At 37.1% G+C, this 18,429-nt stretch overlaps 1 protein-coding gene across 1 annotated transcript in view; it reads right to left on the reverse strand.

Annotated features, from left to right (window-relative positions):
* Positions 1-18,429, reverse strand: part of WWC2 (WW and C2 domain containing 2) — a 241,937-nt gene that overhangs the window by 103,606 nt on the left and 119,902 nt on the right. Inside the window, exons 3-4 of the mRNA XM_044680083.1 lie at positions 9,969-10,172; positions 8,446-8,522 (exon numbers count right to left, since the gene is read on the reverse strand). Of these exons, the coding sequence (XP_044536018.1) occupies positions 8,446-8,522; positions 9,969-10,172 (281 nt within the window). The remainder of the gene's footprint in view (positions 1-8,445; positions 8,523-9,968; positions 10,173-18,429) is intronic.

The following is an 18,429-nucleotide window of genomic DNA, read 5'->3' on the forward strand; positions in this document are numbered from 1 at the left end:
ACTCCCCCTGGATCACTGCAGCACCCACCAGGGGGCGGTAGCATCCACTTTGGGAATCACTGTCATAACTCATATACCTTTTGACAGAATAATTTCCAATTTCAGGGCTATATTTTAAGAAAACATAAAGGGGGGGGGGAGAAAATAATTTGTACAAACAATAATGTTAGTAAAATAACAAAATATTAGAAAGACTTCAAATGTTCTATCATAGGAGAATGACTACTTAAGTCAGTGTAAAACTAAGCAAAACCAGGAAAACTACATAGCTAGTAAAGAATTATGGTGAAAAAAAAGTCTTAAAGTCAATGTCCCCTCTTCTGAAGGGCTAATCGTCTACTTGCATATCTATCCACACACACACCGTTCACACACAATTCAATAAGCAAGTAACCATGGTAAGAAATTTGGCAGTAAAACACCTTCCACCCTCAAATTATCTAATCTCACCTGGCTTTTCACTTCAATAAGATAAAAAATTATATTCCCTCTCATTGATTTTCTATCCTATTTCCCACCATCCACTGCTCCAAAACTTCCTGGGTGTCCCCAAACCTCCCTCTAGCTGAAGACCTTGCCTTATGTATCATAAGGAAAAAAAAGTGAGGCCATTTCCTGAGACCTCCCTCATCTCTTCTCTTCATTTCATATTACTCAAACATCTTCTAACACCATTTCCTACTTTGCTCCCATCTCTGACGAAGAGGTCAACCCCTCTATATGCACCCTTGTGATAAAGATTAACATGCCAAATTCAGGCAATGTAAAAATATCCATAGTCTCTTATTTTATTCCTCAGCAATGGACATTTTTATTTTATAACTCACAAAAAATAGATAACAAGAAGGGGTATACAAAGATCATAAAAATTATTTTATGATTTTGAAAAACCCTAACACTATCCTAACAATCTCATTTCTTTGCCAGTGGCTGGACAATACTATTTATCTGTAGGAGGCAGAGTAGTATAAAAAATCATTTAAAACAAATATTAACAAATCAAAAATGGAAGCAAACATGACAGGAGTATATATTGAACTCAAATTTCTAAATAAGAATTATTAACAATAGAGGATAAAAAATATGCCACATATTCAAAAAACTCAAACAAGAAATGCTGTGTTCTCTATCAAATCCATCTCAATACTTCTAATGCTCCATTACTAGTCTTTAAGTATATAAAAGAAATGTACAAATAACGATGCAAAAATGATTCCACATTTCCACTAGAAATGGGGTGAGAAATAATGGAGCTTAAAACTATAGTACAAACTATCAGATAATTCAACTGGAAATATCTTACTAGGATCCCCAAAAGTAATGTTTATTTCTTCCACAGATTCCTTTGTCTAATATCCTAATTACTTCCTCAATTATCTAGTGAATCAGAAAGGAAATGTAACCAATTATTCTCCTTGAACTCTATCTTTACAGTCTAGATTTATGACATTGTTTCCTCAATTCTGTCCCTTCTACTTCACTTTTAAAGCCTGAGCTTAAAATTCAATTATGGATATTGGGAATTTGTATGCATTTTCTCTGCCTCACTTTAGTCAATCCAATGCACTAAGGCTGTATAGCTCTTCAACTACCGTCTAGTGGAAATATTTTAGTAGCCCTGTCTATCTTATCAAACTTGTAAAGACAAGCAAAATATTACACTCATGAACTGCAATTTTTGTCTTGTAGTGGATTTGTCATCTCAAATCCATGGGATCCATTCTCCTTTACTTTGCTATATAGGTGTGGAGTGAGGTTAGACAAAGCTTTCCACCTAGTCCATGGTTTGAAATTCATGGAGAGTCTTCTTTACTACTTTCCCCATTTCTACCCCAAAGCAACTAAACAAAGCTCATACAAAACACCCTTAAAAGATATGGGAGAATGAGCTCCATATACTTCAAATAGTAAGAGATGATTAAATCTTTACAAATATGTATTTCTATATTAATGCTGACTATGTTGCTCTTTAAGCAAAAAATTGTAAGTAAATTGAGGCTGGATATAAAGGAAAATTTCCCATCATTAGAGTTATGGAAAAGTAGAATGGGCTGGCCTGGACAATCCTGTATTCTACCTTTCTGTGGGTTTTCCAATAAAGGCTGGTTTGGATGATTATTTGTCTAATGTATTACAGATGGATTTCTTGTTCATGTATGGTTGAGACTGGGTAACTTCTGAAGTCCCTCCCAATTTGAAGATTCTGTGATTTGTGGTCACTGCCAAACACCACAGTCAGGACATTATCCATTTATTCCAAAAAATGAAATAGACAAAACACAACCTGGAATAAGGCAATATCTGGCAGAGTCTAACCAATTTGCACATTTTAAAAAAGGAAAAGATGTGTAAATAGCCAGGAGAAAAAAAAAGTTAACTAAATTCCTTATGTTTATGAAAGAGATGAATACCTCTAAGCTTCAAAATAGTTAAATGGAAAAAACACAGCACACTGTCAGTTCCAAGCTTTGGATACTTTCACATTTAATAAGTATAGACTGACATATGATGGTATTGGGATAGTATTGTGCTATAGGAAATGATGAGCAGGAAGATTTCAGAAAAAGCTGGAAAGACCTACTTGAACTGATGCAGAGTGAAATAAAGCAGAACCACAAGAACACTGTACATAGTAACAGCAATATTACCCAATGATGAACTGTGAATGACAGCTGTTCTCAACAATACAATGTCCCAAGACAATCTCAAAAGGGCTTGTGATGAAAAATGCTATCTGCCTCCAGGGGAAAAACTGATGGTAGTCTGAATGCAGATCAAAGTAGACCATTCTGTACTTTCTTCTTTTTTTTAAAATGTGTCTTCTTCTACAGCATGAAGAATATGGAAATATTTGTGTGTAACCAATAGCAAATTGCTTCCTGTCTCAGGAAGAGAGGAGGAAGAGAATGTGGAACTCAAAATGTAAGAAAGCAAAAACCAAAAATTCTTTTAATATTTAAAAAGTAGGGAAAAAACACTACTGGGAAAAAAAGATCTACCCTTCTGCAATCGCTACCAATTGGACTGTTCATAGTTTTGTACTCCGGGGTCTAGAAAAATAATTTAATCTCACTTTCACAGGATTTAGGAATGTCAGGATATCTAGTACCCAAGGTAGATTCTTTATGGAGGATTGTGGGGAAATGTGCAATAGAGCCACACAAGATGACACCTATAGGGATTCAAACAAACAAACCAAAAAAACTTTACCTTTTGTCTTAAAATTGATAGTAAGGTGGAAGAATGGTATGGGCTGGGAAATTAGGATAAGGTGACTTGTCCAGGATCTCACAGCTAAGAAGTGTGTCTGAAGCTACATTTGAACTCTGGTCCTCCTGATTCCAGCCTTGACTTTCTATCCTCTAATAGTTGATAGATATAATTTTTAACATATTATATAATTATATGTAATAATAAATTTTAATATAATAATCCACAGCTGCCCCTACCTATTGGGATTTTGGATCTGGTCAATAACGGAAATTCCTACCAGGACAATTCCAAGTAAGGAATTTTGGTAAAGGGAGTAGAAGAAAGTGAGGTCTCAAACCTATGTTATAATTAAAAGATATCCAAAGGTCTTAAAAGAAATATTAGTGGAAAGGAAAATCTGGTGACCAAGTTTAGGACAGTGTGATAATTCTGGAGCAATACCTAATCTTGCTGAACACTGGAAATTCAAAGGAAAACCAGCAAAGTAGATTCTTCGATGTTTTGCGTTTGATCTTTTTTAAAAAAAAAAACACTTTTTCAAGCTTTGAAAACTTTTCTAAGCTTGATTATACTCACACCTGGGGCAATATTCTTCTGGTCACATCTACTGTAGTCAAAAACAAAAACATGATAACAAAGTAATTCCTCTCATGTTGGACTATTTGGTTCAGAGCAACACATATAAAGTTGATAAGAACTTCAAATAGTGGCTAATCAACATTCCAAAGGGCAGTGATAACGGGTGATAACTTAAACATCTATAGTCTCAATGAGCACCTTGACTATCAGGGCATGTATGTAATGAGAGCAATTTATATCAGCCAATCTTGACCTCAAAACATGTCTCGCCTCCCACCTCTCTTTTTTTTTGTCTATTCTACTACTTCTCTCCACTCCTGCCTTTGTATGGTGAGTCTACAAATATATCTCCAACAGCTCTTCCTTTTTCCTATACCATCTCTAAAGTTTCTATAAATATGAAGGTGGAATTTAAAATAATTTTATACTTTCCTTTTATAGATATTATTTAAAAATTTGTAGACAAGGGAGCCAATGCTCAGCAAGATTAGGTGATTTGTACAACCACCATATGTTAGAGCCAAGATTGAAAACTCCGTCTGTCCTTACTTACTGGCCAGTGCTCTATTATACCACAGTGCCTGGATGAAAATCAAAGAAGAGATACAGAAGAGACTTTTTAATGGGATACCTGGAGCCCATAGAATCCTTTCCAAATCATAGCTCTCAGGCTTCTACCAGTGTGTTAAATTTTACTAATGAGCTGGGGACATACTTAAAGTAAAAGTATTTATTGAATTAGTGTAGTAATAAAAATAACAGGACATTCCTCCCATATGGTAACCTCTGTCTCATTTATCCCATAGCAACAAACAGTAGCTTGATTTTTTCTTCATAAAAAGTTGGAGAAAAGATAGTCTTATGCACAGATATCCTAAAATGGAAGAGGGGTCAAGCGGGATGGATGGAGCTAAAAACATAACTGACTATATAATTATGAAAAATCCTAATGACTGTTAAGAGAAAGGCAGAACAGAATGACTAAAGAAATTAATGTATCTGTATAGAAATGTCTGACAAACACATTTAACTATAAACTGGCACAGAATTAATGAAGAATATTAAAGAATGGCATAAATCCATAAGTATCATATCAGTCACAATAATATGGGGAATTTCATGAAACACGGGAAGATTTAAATATATGGAACAAGGAAAGTGGAACCAAGAGAACAACCTATCTATGCTCCAGTGATATTATAATTGCATATGACACTAGAGAACAGAAATAAGATCCGAAACAGTGATTAATATTGGTGCTAGGTGACTGATCTGGAAAGAACACACTTTTTTCTTTTAAGGAGGGAGGTAAGGAAAGTTGTTCAAGAGATGAAGGTGAATGTGATGCTCTAGGGCATGAGTTCTTACTGATTTTTGTATCATGGACCCTTTGGGAAGCCTTGTGAGATCAAATGTCCCCTCAAAATGTTTCAAAATGTACAAAATAAAATACATGGGATTAAGAAGGAAACCAATTACTATGAAAAACATATGAATTTTTTTTAATCACAGAGTCCCAGATTAAGAACACCTGTTCTAGGGCCCTAGACTAACTCTGTCACCACCTAAGGTATATTCATTTTCAAAAGAAAAGCAGGGGAAGGAATCCCAGATCTGAGGTTTGAGAATCTGGGTTCAAATCCTAGCTTAGGTATTAGCTTCTATGTGACCACAGAAAAGCCATTTAAATTCTATGAGGCTTCTCTTTTATCTGAAAAATGAAAAGGTTGGTCTAAATTTCCCTCCACCATCACCACCATCACATCCTTTCTGGTTCTAATGTCAGGCATGATTTCTGAAAAAGGTTTTGCTGAATTTTTTTATTTTTCTAAGGGAAAATACAATTGTATATGGAAAGGGGTTGTGATTACTGGCAAATTTTTAGGTTGCAAAAATCAAAATACATGAAGAAAACTTTTTTTAAAGATAATATCATAAAAGTTAAAAGCCCAATAGAAGCTAAAACTATCCCACAGGTATCCTTATCCAGGGATTAGTGGCCTCTGTTTCTTTTGGAGTTTGACATAGTTGTTTCAAACCATTTGTAGCTAAGGGCTTTACATCTGATGAGAGGAAAAAAATAAGCCTTTATTAAGCACCAACTATGTATCAGGCATTATGCTAAGCACTTTTCCAAATATTATTCCACTTGATCCTTACATTAACCCTGAGAGGTAGGTGCTCTGATGATCTTCATTTTACAGTCGACTTCATGAAAGGGCTTTTTGTATGAGTTTATCTGTCTTTAGAGTTTCAGAAAGAAGTGCCCTATGTTCCTAAAAGGACCTGCTGAAAGGGGGTGGAGGGTAGAGTATTGCTCTCTTTCTAGTAGGAAAGAGTTGGGGAAATGGAAGGAGCTAGTTAGATGAGGAGCATGTGGTGCCGGCTGGTGAGAATGGACCCCAGAGTAGACTAACTGAGGAAAGAAGATGGTGTAATAGTAAAAAGACCAGAAGCCAAGAGATGCGGCGGAAAGAAATCACTTGCTTTTAGGATTTGTTTCCTTCTCTTTAAAATGAGGGTGTTGATTTGGGTATATAATTTGGGGTTTTAGTTTTATAAGATTATTCACTTAGAAAAATGGATAATAGGGAAATATGTTGTGTGATAATGCATGTATAACCCAGTGAAATTGCTTGTCAACTCTGGGAAGGGGAAGGGAAGAGGGGAGGGAGACAACATAAATCAAGAAACTATGGAAAGTTTATGTGTAAATTTGTTATTGGAATAAAATAAAGAAAAAACTAAAATAAATAAACAAATAAATAAATAAAATGAAGATGCTGGACCAGATGGTCATTAGGATTCCTACCAGCTACAATTTCTGCAAATTCATAATTCATAATCATTTGTGTTAGTATAATTTCTGTCTTTATTATTTAAAGGAAAAAAAGATTCAGGGAAGATGCTGATATGCACCTTCAATATTTAAAACAAAACAAACAGAAGCAGAAGTACAGAATGGGAAATATCTACTTTATGAGCAGTTGTTTTTTTTTAAAGACCTATCTAGAGATTTGGCTGCTCAGAACCTCAATTTAAGCCATATGCAATGGTCTATCTGAAATGCAGCCTCTGACGGTGTTTATTTTAACAGAAGTATAGAGGCAGGATCAGGGGAGCTGGTGGCTCAGTGGATAGACTGCCAGGCCTTGAGTTAGGAAGACTCATCTTCCCAAGTTCAAATCTGACCTCAGATATTTACTAGTTATGTGACCCTGGACAAGTCACTTAACCTTGCCTGCCTTAGTTTCTTCATCAATAAAATCAGCTGGAGAAGGAAATGGCAAACCATTCCAGTATCTTTGCCAAGAAAATCCCAAATGGGGTCACAAAGAGTCAGACATGACTGAAAACAAATAAACAACAAGAGCGGCAAGATCAAAGGAGGCAATAGTTTTACTATTGTAAGATTGTAATTTGACCAGTAAATGAGGTTAGAGATCCTCAGTTCTGTTGGTGATAACTCCTCCAGGGCACAGAGAGCAAGATGGCTACTCCCAGGCCCTAGTCTCTAAGGAACACAAGCTGACCTCTAGATCTCAACACTACAGGTTGCGTTGATAGTTATGATTAGGTAAGGATGGAGGGCTAGGGGATTCCCTATGCTAATCAATATCTATCTGTCCCAGATCCCACTGATCCACCAGAGTTGGATCTACACTAACTTCCTCTCTGCCTACTTCCCAACCTTCCTGTCTAATTACCTAGTCTGAGTCCATCCAAATAGTCTCTGACATATGGTCAGAGCTAGTTGCTGGATCAGGAGGAGGATGACGGAAATGACCCAGTCACAAGAGTCTGTAGGCTGAGCCCACTGAGGTCACTAAGAAGTCCGGGTCAATTTAACTGGTAGTTTCTTCTTGAGCATTCAATAGATGTCAATTCGATGTCTGGGATCAATCAGGGACAAGAGGAACGAAAATAGGCAATTCGGGTAGATCTCAAACTGGATGAGGAGAGAGCTAAGTTCAGAAGCTGTGAACTTCTTCACAACCTCCTCACTCTCCCCCAGCTGCCAGGTCAGCACCTCAGAACCCTTCCCTGAGAATTCCAAGCTTCCCTCTTGGGAAACATTCTGTTTTCTGCATCCAGGACACTTCTGTATCCTCACTCTGGCCCTTCACATTTTACCCAAATTCCTCCCTTTCACTATAGACACTACATAGTCAGACATCTGGATTCCTCTGTCAAGTTCTGGTTGCCACAATTGATTAGGGAAACTGGCAAACTCAAATAAATGAAGGCATTAGAATGGTGAATAATTTGGAGCCAAAATGATGAAAAAAACTGAGGATTTATAGCTCAGAGAAAGGAAGAGTGAGGGATTAGGAGAAGGAATACAAAATAGCTAGAATGTAAAAGAGGGCTGTTTTGGGTACCTTCAAAAAGCAGAATGAAGGCTAATGAATAAATTTAGTTCAATTTAAAGAAGAGCTATACTAATTAAAACTGTCCAAAACCAAATTGGTGTACCTTGTAAAGTAGTGTGAGTTTCCTGTCATTAACTTCAAGCAGATCCTGGGTGGTCTCTGATGTGATGTGATATATGTTGTGGTAGAAATTCCTACTTTGGAGTAAGTCTAGACTAGATGACATCCCTTCCAGCATTAATAATCTATGATATTAATAAACAACATGAAATATTCTTACCCGCAACCGTGTAGTGGAGATCTCCGCCTTCAGAATATCAGGATCATATTTAGTGCTCGATGAAGATCCTGAAAATACTTTTGAAAGAAAAAGAAAAAGACCTCTTAAGACTCAAAATCATATCTCTCATACTATCCCATTTTATACCTCCACTAGGAATGCGTAATGATGCCTCGTCGTAGGATAGGGGTGAAAACTGTTCTTGACATTTATACCAATGGAAGGTAAGAAAGTCTCAAAGTACTGGCCTGCCTGTGCCCTGTGTCAAATGAAGACCACCATAGCAGAGTCTGGAGAAGCAATCCCAATGGGCAGCATGGAATGAATTATGTGGCCACAGCCACTCATGAAATTGTTTCTCTATGGTCTGCATCTGTGAAAGCAGCATGGCATCTCTTCCTCAGCATCTTCCAACCCCCTTCAATGAAATTCTAGCCCTATAAAGTGACATCAAGTATCACTATGGCTGTTCATTTCTTTTTTTTACATTTGTTATTCAGAAAAGGAATAAATATGAAAACTTGTGATCAAATAGTCAACCAAAATTTAAATTGCCCTTTAATAAAAAGAATTAAATTTGTCCTAATAGGAAAAAAATGAACAGATCCAAAAGCTCTGTTTCCTCCTCACCTAAAAGAATACCTCCCAGATTCAGTTCTTCCATGGCTTCAATTATCCAAGTCCTCCTCTTTTTAAATAAGATATTCGAACATCTTTCACAGAGATGCTGTCAATTACTTTTAAAACTCTAGAAAAGGGCTTCTTTAACTTGAGGTCTGTGACCTTTACAAACATTTTTTTGGTAAATTAATTTTAAAGTAATTGGCTTGTTTAGTAACTTTCTGTGTTCTAGTTCATCCATTTAAAAATGGATCTTTTTAAAAATTTACCTTATTTAATTTAATTATTATATCTTTGAGAAGGAGTCACTAGGTTTCATCAGACCGCCAAGTGGGTCCAGGACACAAAAAAGACTAAGAACCCCTGTTCTAGGCTTCATATGATATAAAGAGAGAAAAGCACAGCCTTGGACAAATAAAAATCATGGCTAAAACAAAAGCCTCATTATCATCAGTAGTTTCAACACCCTAACTCTATAAGCTCTGTGTGTGTGTGTGTGTGTGTGTGTGTGTGTGTGGCTAGAGTCATTAATGAATAAGCAAAATTGGATGATGTCTTCCTTCTCTCTTCTCTATCCTAGGAGAGAATATAATTAGCAGATACATGGCCAAAAATGACAGTCAAGCAGAAGAAGGGGGAGAAATTATAAAAGGGCCACATGATCTAGAAAACAGGAAACCTTGACCTCAAGTATCAAGGGCTGTGTGTAGCCTTCTGGTGCTAAGGAAGTTTAATGAGAAACCTGGGGCACATTCCTCCCCCAAATGTGGCTTTAGGATACCTTTCCCACTTACGGTAAGAAAAAAAGACTCAAACTGAGATCCTCAAGAAAGTCAAGCAGGCTTCCCCTTTTTCCACGGAGTCCAGAGCTCCCAAATAAGGAAATTTGACTGTATACTTACAGCTAGTGCGAGAACTCGATTTCTCCTTGTAAGCATCATTTAACCTCACATATTCATCCAGAGCCAGAGCAAGCCTTTTCTCTTTCACTTGGTATAGTTCCTTCTGTGTGTTAAGAGCATCTTGGGCCACCATTAGGTAGTCTTTTAGCATTCTCTCTTGTTCTCTCCTCCATTGTTTCCTGGGATCCTCTATCTGTGTGGTTTCTGTAAAAGCAATCATTAAAAGGCTTTAACCACCCTTTGATTTTAGTAAAAATTAAGTTTGGCAAAAAATTGCTTCAAGGCACTTAATTCTCTCCTACCTCCACCAGTTCCCCACCATTCTATCAAGTAGGGTCTTTGAAGGCAAGAGATACCTTTCTTTTGTCTGTGTCCATCAGACCCTGGATCATGCCTGCAATATGGTAGGTACAGTTCTTTCTCATCATTCAATTCAACAAACATTTAGTAAATGCCTCCAATGTTCAAGGCACTATGCAAAGTGCTGGTGGCACAAATACAAAAATGAAACCAAGTCCCTGCATTAGGGAGCTTACAGTCTAATGGGGGAAGACAATATGTTCTGTGAGGTCACAGCAAACAATTAAGGAATATTAAAACAGTGCTCCTAAAGGAAAATGTATGGTTAGGTCCCTGAAATCCCCTGCTCACATTTGTTTAGCACTTTCCTGAATAATTTCAGGTACAGATGGGTGAATTTCTTCTTCCTGGATGTACCATATTGTTGATTCATTAACACTGACCTCTTGGGCCAACAGCACCATAACTCATGCCGAACACAGAACAAAGCTTACCTAACATGTAAGTCTTTCTAAGACATCATGACCTTCTCAGGTTCAGGAATACTAGGTAGCACTTCAGTACTCCTCTTAGGAGCCATTTAAAATAGAAAAATCATCCACAAAAATGCAAAACAAAAAGAGAGAAACTGTAGCACTAAACAGACCACAAAAAAGCCACTTGTTTGGAGCATGAGAGTTTTAACAAGAAGGCATGCTGTCACCTTGTTTGGCCTCAGCTGAGACTATGCACATTGATTGACTCAAATCTTTCACCTTTCTGCCCCCTGTCCACGAATGACCAAGAAAGCACCATCAGTATCAAATTTGAGGTTACAAATACATTTTAGTGAATAGACACATTCACAGATGTGGAATCTGCAAATAATGAGGATTGTCTGTGCTTGAAATGTGTTGGGTAGTGGACTGATCAAACCTTTAGGGATTTAAGAACTTACTGGTACTCTTAAAATCTAAATTCCTTTTACTTCACAAACTCTGGAGTTTTCCACTAATATCAGGCACATAGTTATTTGCCATATTTTTCTTTTTTGAATATAATGGACACATTCCAAACGTCTGACTCTAGTATATTTTATTATTTCTTTCATTTTTCTTATTATCTTGTAAACTGAAAGCAGCAACCTATTTAACTTAGTTAAACATGTCTTTTTCTAAACACTAAATATTTCCTCTGAGAAGGATTTTTGCTGGTTGTCTCAATTCATGTATGGCATCAAAGGACAGACTTTATAATGAACAATTGTAATAAAACACTGTCTGACGGGTAGTTTAAATATTCCTAACCATCCTCTGAGTATTATTCAAAGTATATTAGCCATCAAGCTTTAGAACTCACATTTAATATTATACTTCGCCATCACTGAGGTGGGGGAAAGTAACAAAATATGAGGTATGAGATATTTTAGTTGTCTTCCTTCCTTCCCACTTCTAACCCTCCCCAACCCCTCCCCAAATATACTGAATGACAAAAGACCATGATCTTCATATCTCTTGTTTGGAAACATTTCAATTATTTTTTTGGCTGTTTAGACATTTCAGTTGTATCCAACTGTTTGTGACCCTATCGGGGGTTTCCTTGGCAAAGATACTGGAGTGATTTGCCATTTCCTTCTCCAGAACCTCAATTATATTATGTAATATAATGAAATTCTCCAAACTGTCTCAAACAAACAATATTAATTTTATTTATGCTTAAACCACTTGTGGTTAGTGTTGGGAGAAGAGTTACTAATGATTCTTAGCCTACAAGAAGTAAGGTTTTCTCCCCCTAAAACTTTTGTATATTTCAATGAATCCACTATTTCACCCATATGGTCTATGAATCTTTCCAACAATTTAGATCACAGCCCATCGATGCCTTCTCTTGCCCATATCCTCACATAAACCAAATGAGCTGATACTTGTAAAGCATTTAGCACATTGTCTCATGCATAGTAGACATTTAATAAATACTTGCTCTATCTTCCTCCCCTTAAGAATGTCTATCCAATGGACTGTGTATGGTGGTGTCTTTAATGAATTTTGACAGGGAATCTTCCTAAGCTTGAATCCTGTCTCCAACCCTCGCAAGTTGTGTGATGCTGAGCAATTCATTTAAGCCTCTCTGAGTACAGAGAAAATTAATAGCATCTTGATCAGTGAGTTGTTGGGAGAGTGAGATAAAGTAGAGAAGTTCTCTATCAATATTAACTATTATTATTATTCCTCTAATACATGAGATTTTTTTTCTATATCAGATTAGTTAACATCTTGTAGGGGGGAGAGATGAGAGAGGGAAGGCAAGAGAGGAGGAATTTGGGGACTCAAAATTTTTAAAAACTAATGTTAAAATTATTTTTACATGTTAATTGGGGGCATCAAATATTGTTTTTAAAAAAATATGGAGTTAAAAAAATCATTCTATAGATTTTAGGGCTGAACTCCAGTTTTCTACCAGGTATACCTCACTTTGCTATGTGATCAATCCATTTCTTTTTCTGTTCTAATATGTAAAATAATAAAATTTTTGAAAAAATATTTGATAGGTGATCTGTGCCTGTGCGCTAACAAGTCGAGCTGTATATTCAGGATATATAAAAAAATCAAACTATGCAAAATGAGGATTGGAAGCAAGGGGATGCAGGTAGAAAGGTCAGATCAAGGAAGCCAAGGCCAGCACAGGTAAACATGAAAGCAGCTGACTGAGGGAGGGAGAGGAGTCATGTCAGGAATACCAGAACACACACCACTAAGCCAGCCAACTAATCAACAACAGAGAACATCATTAAGTGCTTTATAAAGTTTGTAAAGTGCTTTTTATATGTCGATTCATTTGATCATCACATTATCCCTGTGAGTGAAGTGTTATTATCCCCATTTTATAGATACAGAAACTGAGGTACAGAAAAGCTAAGTGGCTCATCCATAAAAGCCAGTCATATTGAAGGGAATATCAGTCCTTGGACAAGATTTGTGATCAGAAATGGAAGCCTAAATCCTTCCTTCAGCAGCCAAACAGTAACTAACAGTCATGGAGGAGCTACCAAGGAGGGCTCATAATCAGAGAATTAGAACAGCATAGCAGGAGTGCTAGATCTGTGGAGCTCAAGGTACTGGCCAGCAGAGAGGTTGGGGACTAAAAAATTGTGGATATAATACCCTAAACAGAAATCCATAAGGATGAATTAAATCAGAGAAGGGAGAAGGGGGAGAATGTGTATATGTGGTCCTGATTATTGAGGTTTTTTTTTTAATTGCCTTTCTATAAATATGTACACATACCTTTGTATTCAAATGTATTTTATGTGTGTACATGCATCATGTATGTAAAATATAAAACATTAAATTATAATATATTATATAAAATTAATGGCTATTAATAAGTAATAAAATTACATGAAATATAAATAATATTTATATTAGAAACAGATAGTTTGTTAAACTCTCAAAATGCAGAAAGAGACTTGGCCAAAATGGGAATTTGTTTCACTTGACTATACATATTTCTTGCAAGGATTTTGCTTTGATTTTTTTTTCTAGAAGAAGGGTTGCAGGAAATTACTGTGAACTGATAAAAATGTAATTAAAATTTTTCTTAATTTAAATGGTAAAACAAAAAAATCAAACAAACAAATTCTAGGTCCTTGGACTAATGTTCAGATGTTAGACCTACTAGGGTTTGGATTTCTCTCACACACAGCAGTTATATACTAAATTGATGTAATATTAATGACAATAATGATCTGTGGAAATAGCTTGGAAACTCTAGTTCTGCTTACAATAGTACACTGCCAATAAACATAGTTCTGTGTTAGGGCAAAATGTTTTCTGAGGTGGTAGAATCAGGGCTAAGCAAACGAAAATCAAGGGTTATATGAGTGTATTCCATTTATTTGCTTTGATTCTTGCAACAATTGGTTGATATCGGCACACCCTTAAATAATTACAAAAATTCTTTCCCCATGAAAAACAACCAATAACTAAATAACTATTTGAATGTATAATGTTTTAATAAAAAATATGGAAATGTACAGGATCTCCACTAGTCTTTCTTCTGCCACATCAATGAGTTGTGGAGACGACTGCATTTTTCAAAACAGTATCAGCAGAAGAGTAGCTGGGTGATTTAGTGGAGTGGTTAGAGAGCCAGGGCAAAAGACAGGAGGTCCTGGGTTTAAATTTGACCTCAGACACTTCTTATCTGTGTGACCCTGGGCAAGTCACTTAGCCCCCATTCCTTAGCCCTTATCAAGGACAGATTTTTTTTTTCCCTAGAGCAGTAATTCCCAAAGTGGGTGCTACTGCCTCCTGGTGGGTGCTGCAGCGATCCAGGGGAGCATTGATGGCCACACTTTTTTTGTATTTCATTCTATTCCGAGTTCAATAAATAAGTTCATAATTTCCAGAGGGTGCTAAGTAATATTTTTTCTGGAGAGGGGGCGGTAGGCCAAAAAAGTTTGGGAACCACTGCCCTAGAGGAAGGAACATGGTAAATCTGAAAGACCAGCTACTAAATTGCAGAGGACTTGCAATCTGTCTCTGAAATGCACTCCCATCTCATTCATGGCCCCTCTAGAATTCTTTGATTTCTTCAAAATTTTGCTCAAGTAGCACCTACTTATACCCCTTGCTGAAGCTCATAATGCCCAGTGCCCTCCCCATTCAAACATTTTAATTTATATTTATGTTGGTTTTAACTTGTATTTGGAGGAGTGGGGGAGTCTTAGCTACAGAGTTTAGCATAGTGCCTGGCACATTGTAGGTACTTAAAAAATAAATATTTACTGACTGGCTGACTCCCAGAGTGATGAGTGCCTTCCTAGAGATTTGTATAAGGCTATATGGTGATAATGAAGTTAATTGTTCTTGGGAGAGGAGAAAGAAGAGGAGAAATAGGAATGTTCTAATCACCAGAGCACACTGTGGACTTGTTGTTCCTAAGTACTTGGTGGCTTGTACAACATGATTCCATTTTAACTCCTTCCTCCTCCTGGCCATGGGACTTATTTCCATACTTCTAACAGTATATCAATGATGACGAGATATCATATGAGAAGGGATATTCCAAGGACTTTATGACATACCCCGGGGGTCAAAAAGATCTTTTCTATCCTGTGCGAAGGATTCTTTTTTATTAGCTTCTTGTTGTTCTCGTATAATTAGGACTACTGATTTCTAATAATTAAGTTCTAGGTAAAACCAGAGAAAAATAATTAACCTCATTATTACACTAATCGCTAATACACTATTAGCCACTATTGTAGTAATAATTGTCTTCTGACTACTTCAGCTCGACCTAGAAAATCAAGCCCATACAAATGCATTTTCAGCCCATTCAGGTTGGCTCAACTTTCATTCTCAATAAAATTCTTTCTGGTAGCAATTACATTTCTCCTTTTTTTGCCTAGAAATTACACTATTACTCCCCCTTCCATGAACTACTCAACATCCAACACCCAGCACCATCCTAATACTATCCTACTATATTAACCACAGATTTAGCTTCTAAATGAATTCAAAAAGCCTTAGAATGAACCAAAAAGGTTTTTAACCTGTTGACATAAATTTAATGTGATGACCTAAAGGTAGCAGAGTTTAATGGCAAGTACACTGGATTTCAAGTCAGAGGACCTGGGTACAAATCCCAGTTGGGCAAAGCTGCCAGTGGCTCTGGTTTCCTCTATAAAATAAAGGGGGTTCTAGTTAAAGATTGCTTCTGGGGGGCAGCTAGGTGGCTCAGTAGATTGAGAGCCAGGTCTAGAGTTGGAAGATCCTGAGTTTAAATTTGACCTCAATATTTCCTAGCTGTGTGACCCTGGGCAAGTCACTTAACCCCCATTGCCTAGCCCTTAACCACTCTTCTGCCTTGGAGCCAATGTACAGTATTGATTCTAAGACAGAAGGTACGGGTTTAAAAAAAGATTGCTGCCAGCTCCAAATATCTGAAAAGCTCAAAGAACTAATCTGAATCCCAGCTTACAGAGTTTGAACTAGAAAGCCACTTCAAAGTGAATCCTGCCCATAACCCAACTTATTGCTAAGGGAAAACACAATTATGACACCAGCCAATTAAAATAGTCCCAAAGGCTTTTCATTAAATGTTGTGCTGTTCCTTGGGAACTGAAACACAAAAGACTCAGGGAATAGCAAAATGAGGCTGGTGAGGTTTTGTTTTCTCAACATAAGAACTAGGAAAATTATGTTACTAAGTATGGATCTCTAAGTCAAGATAATGAAGATCAATTTGCCAGCATATACATTATTTCAAAGGACTATAGTATTAGGTTGGGCAGGCTCCTTAGGGGCCATCTAGTCTAAGCCCCATCCCCCATTTTACAGAAAAGGAACTGAGGTCCAAAGGGATTAAGTGATCTGCCCCAAAACATACAGCTAGAAAATAACAGTGTTTTCCCATACCTACCCCCAATGAATGGTCCCATTCAACTCAATTAGAACCCCATAAAACTTAGTCACCACAACCCTTCATTTCAGCTCATATCTATAATTCTAGGAGACCAATGATTCAGTTCAGACTAGGTTCCAACCATGACTATGTCCCCGCAGTTAGTCTCTTTGAGGATCTGGGTAGGAGCGGCAGACTATGAAATGCCACATGCCACAAGAATCTCAGTAAGAGCACACCACAGACATTCTATAATCTACATCGGTTCCTTCTTCGATGATGGCTCCAGCAGAAATCCCTGACATCAGGGGCTTTAACTAACACAAGGTGTCAGACAGAATGCTACATCTCTATCATTCCCACCTTCTTTAGCCAAGGGTGGCACTGCTTATGTTGGTCCATGAAGATATTTAGTGAGCCGCTTGGGAGCAGGGACTGTGCTCTGCCTCTTCTTGTATGCCCAGGGCTTAGCACAGTGCCTGGCACACAGCAGGGGCTTATAATAAATGTCTAGTGAAGTGAATAACATATTTCCAAATGTCTCCATTACCTCTACCGCCCATTAGTGCATTATATTCTATAACCTTTCCAAGGTATCATTTAGAATTCCCACTAGAGGATGAGGATGAGATGAGGTGTTATATGAGCAAGCTGCCAGAAGACTGATGTACAGAAGCCTTGCATAGAGAATCAATCAAAGGGTTCATTAAGTGACTACTATGCTCCAGGCACCATACTAGGCACTGGGGATACTCGTCCAAAACCTAGAGCAAGCGACTTGCAAGATTCTAATGGGGAGAAATAAATGCACATGGGAGACAATAATAACCGCAACAATAATAATAAATATTTATGTAGTGCTTACTATAACTGTGCCAAGCACTGTGATAGGAGCTTTGCAATTATTATCTCATTTGATAGATAAAATAGACGATAGATGATAGATGACAGGACAGAAAGAAATACATACATATGCTTGTCAGCACATATACTCATCTATGTGTATATGTATATGTGTGTATATATATATATGCATCCATACATACAGACATATCTAGATATATGATGCCTCATATATATGTCATCTACAAGGAACTGATCATCAAACACATGGGAACTGAAGAGGTTACTGAGAGAAAGTTTGGAGGGAAAAGAGGTCCCCAGAGTGTCTTTGGAACGATTGTGTTGAATAAGTATATAATATAAAAACCAGTTAAAAGAACATATGACAATCATTCCAGAGCTTCCATGGCTACTTGTTGTGGAGAGTTTAAAGACTTTTCTTGTTACTGTAAATGGAAAGAACTTTATGGTTCATGGGACATTGAGGACAGAGAAAAAAACTAAATGATCTGACCCAAGGATCTCCTCTTAGAGAGGGGAAAAAGATCCAGAATGACTACATGGTACTATAAAAAAAAGTGGAAAAAAAGAAAGTTGCTACAACTCTACACAATCAGAAGGAAAAAAGAGGTTACCCAGGAGAGGACCAAAATAGAAAGAAGGAGAAGAAAAAAGAACAATGTGGGCAGTATACCAATTTAGAAGGAGGAATGGTTGAAATAGGCCCTGAATAAAGAAATTACAAAAGGAGAATTGGAATCTGAGGGGACAACTTCCTCCATTCCTATCCACCACCGTCAGGGCAACTCTATATAAACCAAACTTGACATGAGGATTTTTACTTTAAGAAGGATGCAAAGGATGAGGGATGAAAGAAAAATCTGGAAAAGAAATAAAAAGGGGAAAATAGTTCATAAGAGTTCTGAGGGCTGCC

The sequence above is a fragment of the Gracilinanus agilis genome, chromosome 6, assembly GCF_016433145.1.
Source record: "Gracilinanus agilis isolate LMUSP501 chromosome 6, AgileGrace, whole genome shotgun sequence".
NCBI classification, from domain to species: Eukaryota; Metazoa; Chordata; class Mammalia; order Didelphimorphia; family Didelphidae; genus Gracilinanus; species Gracilinanus agilis.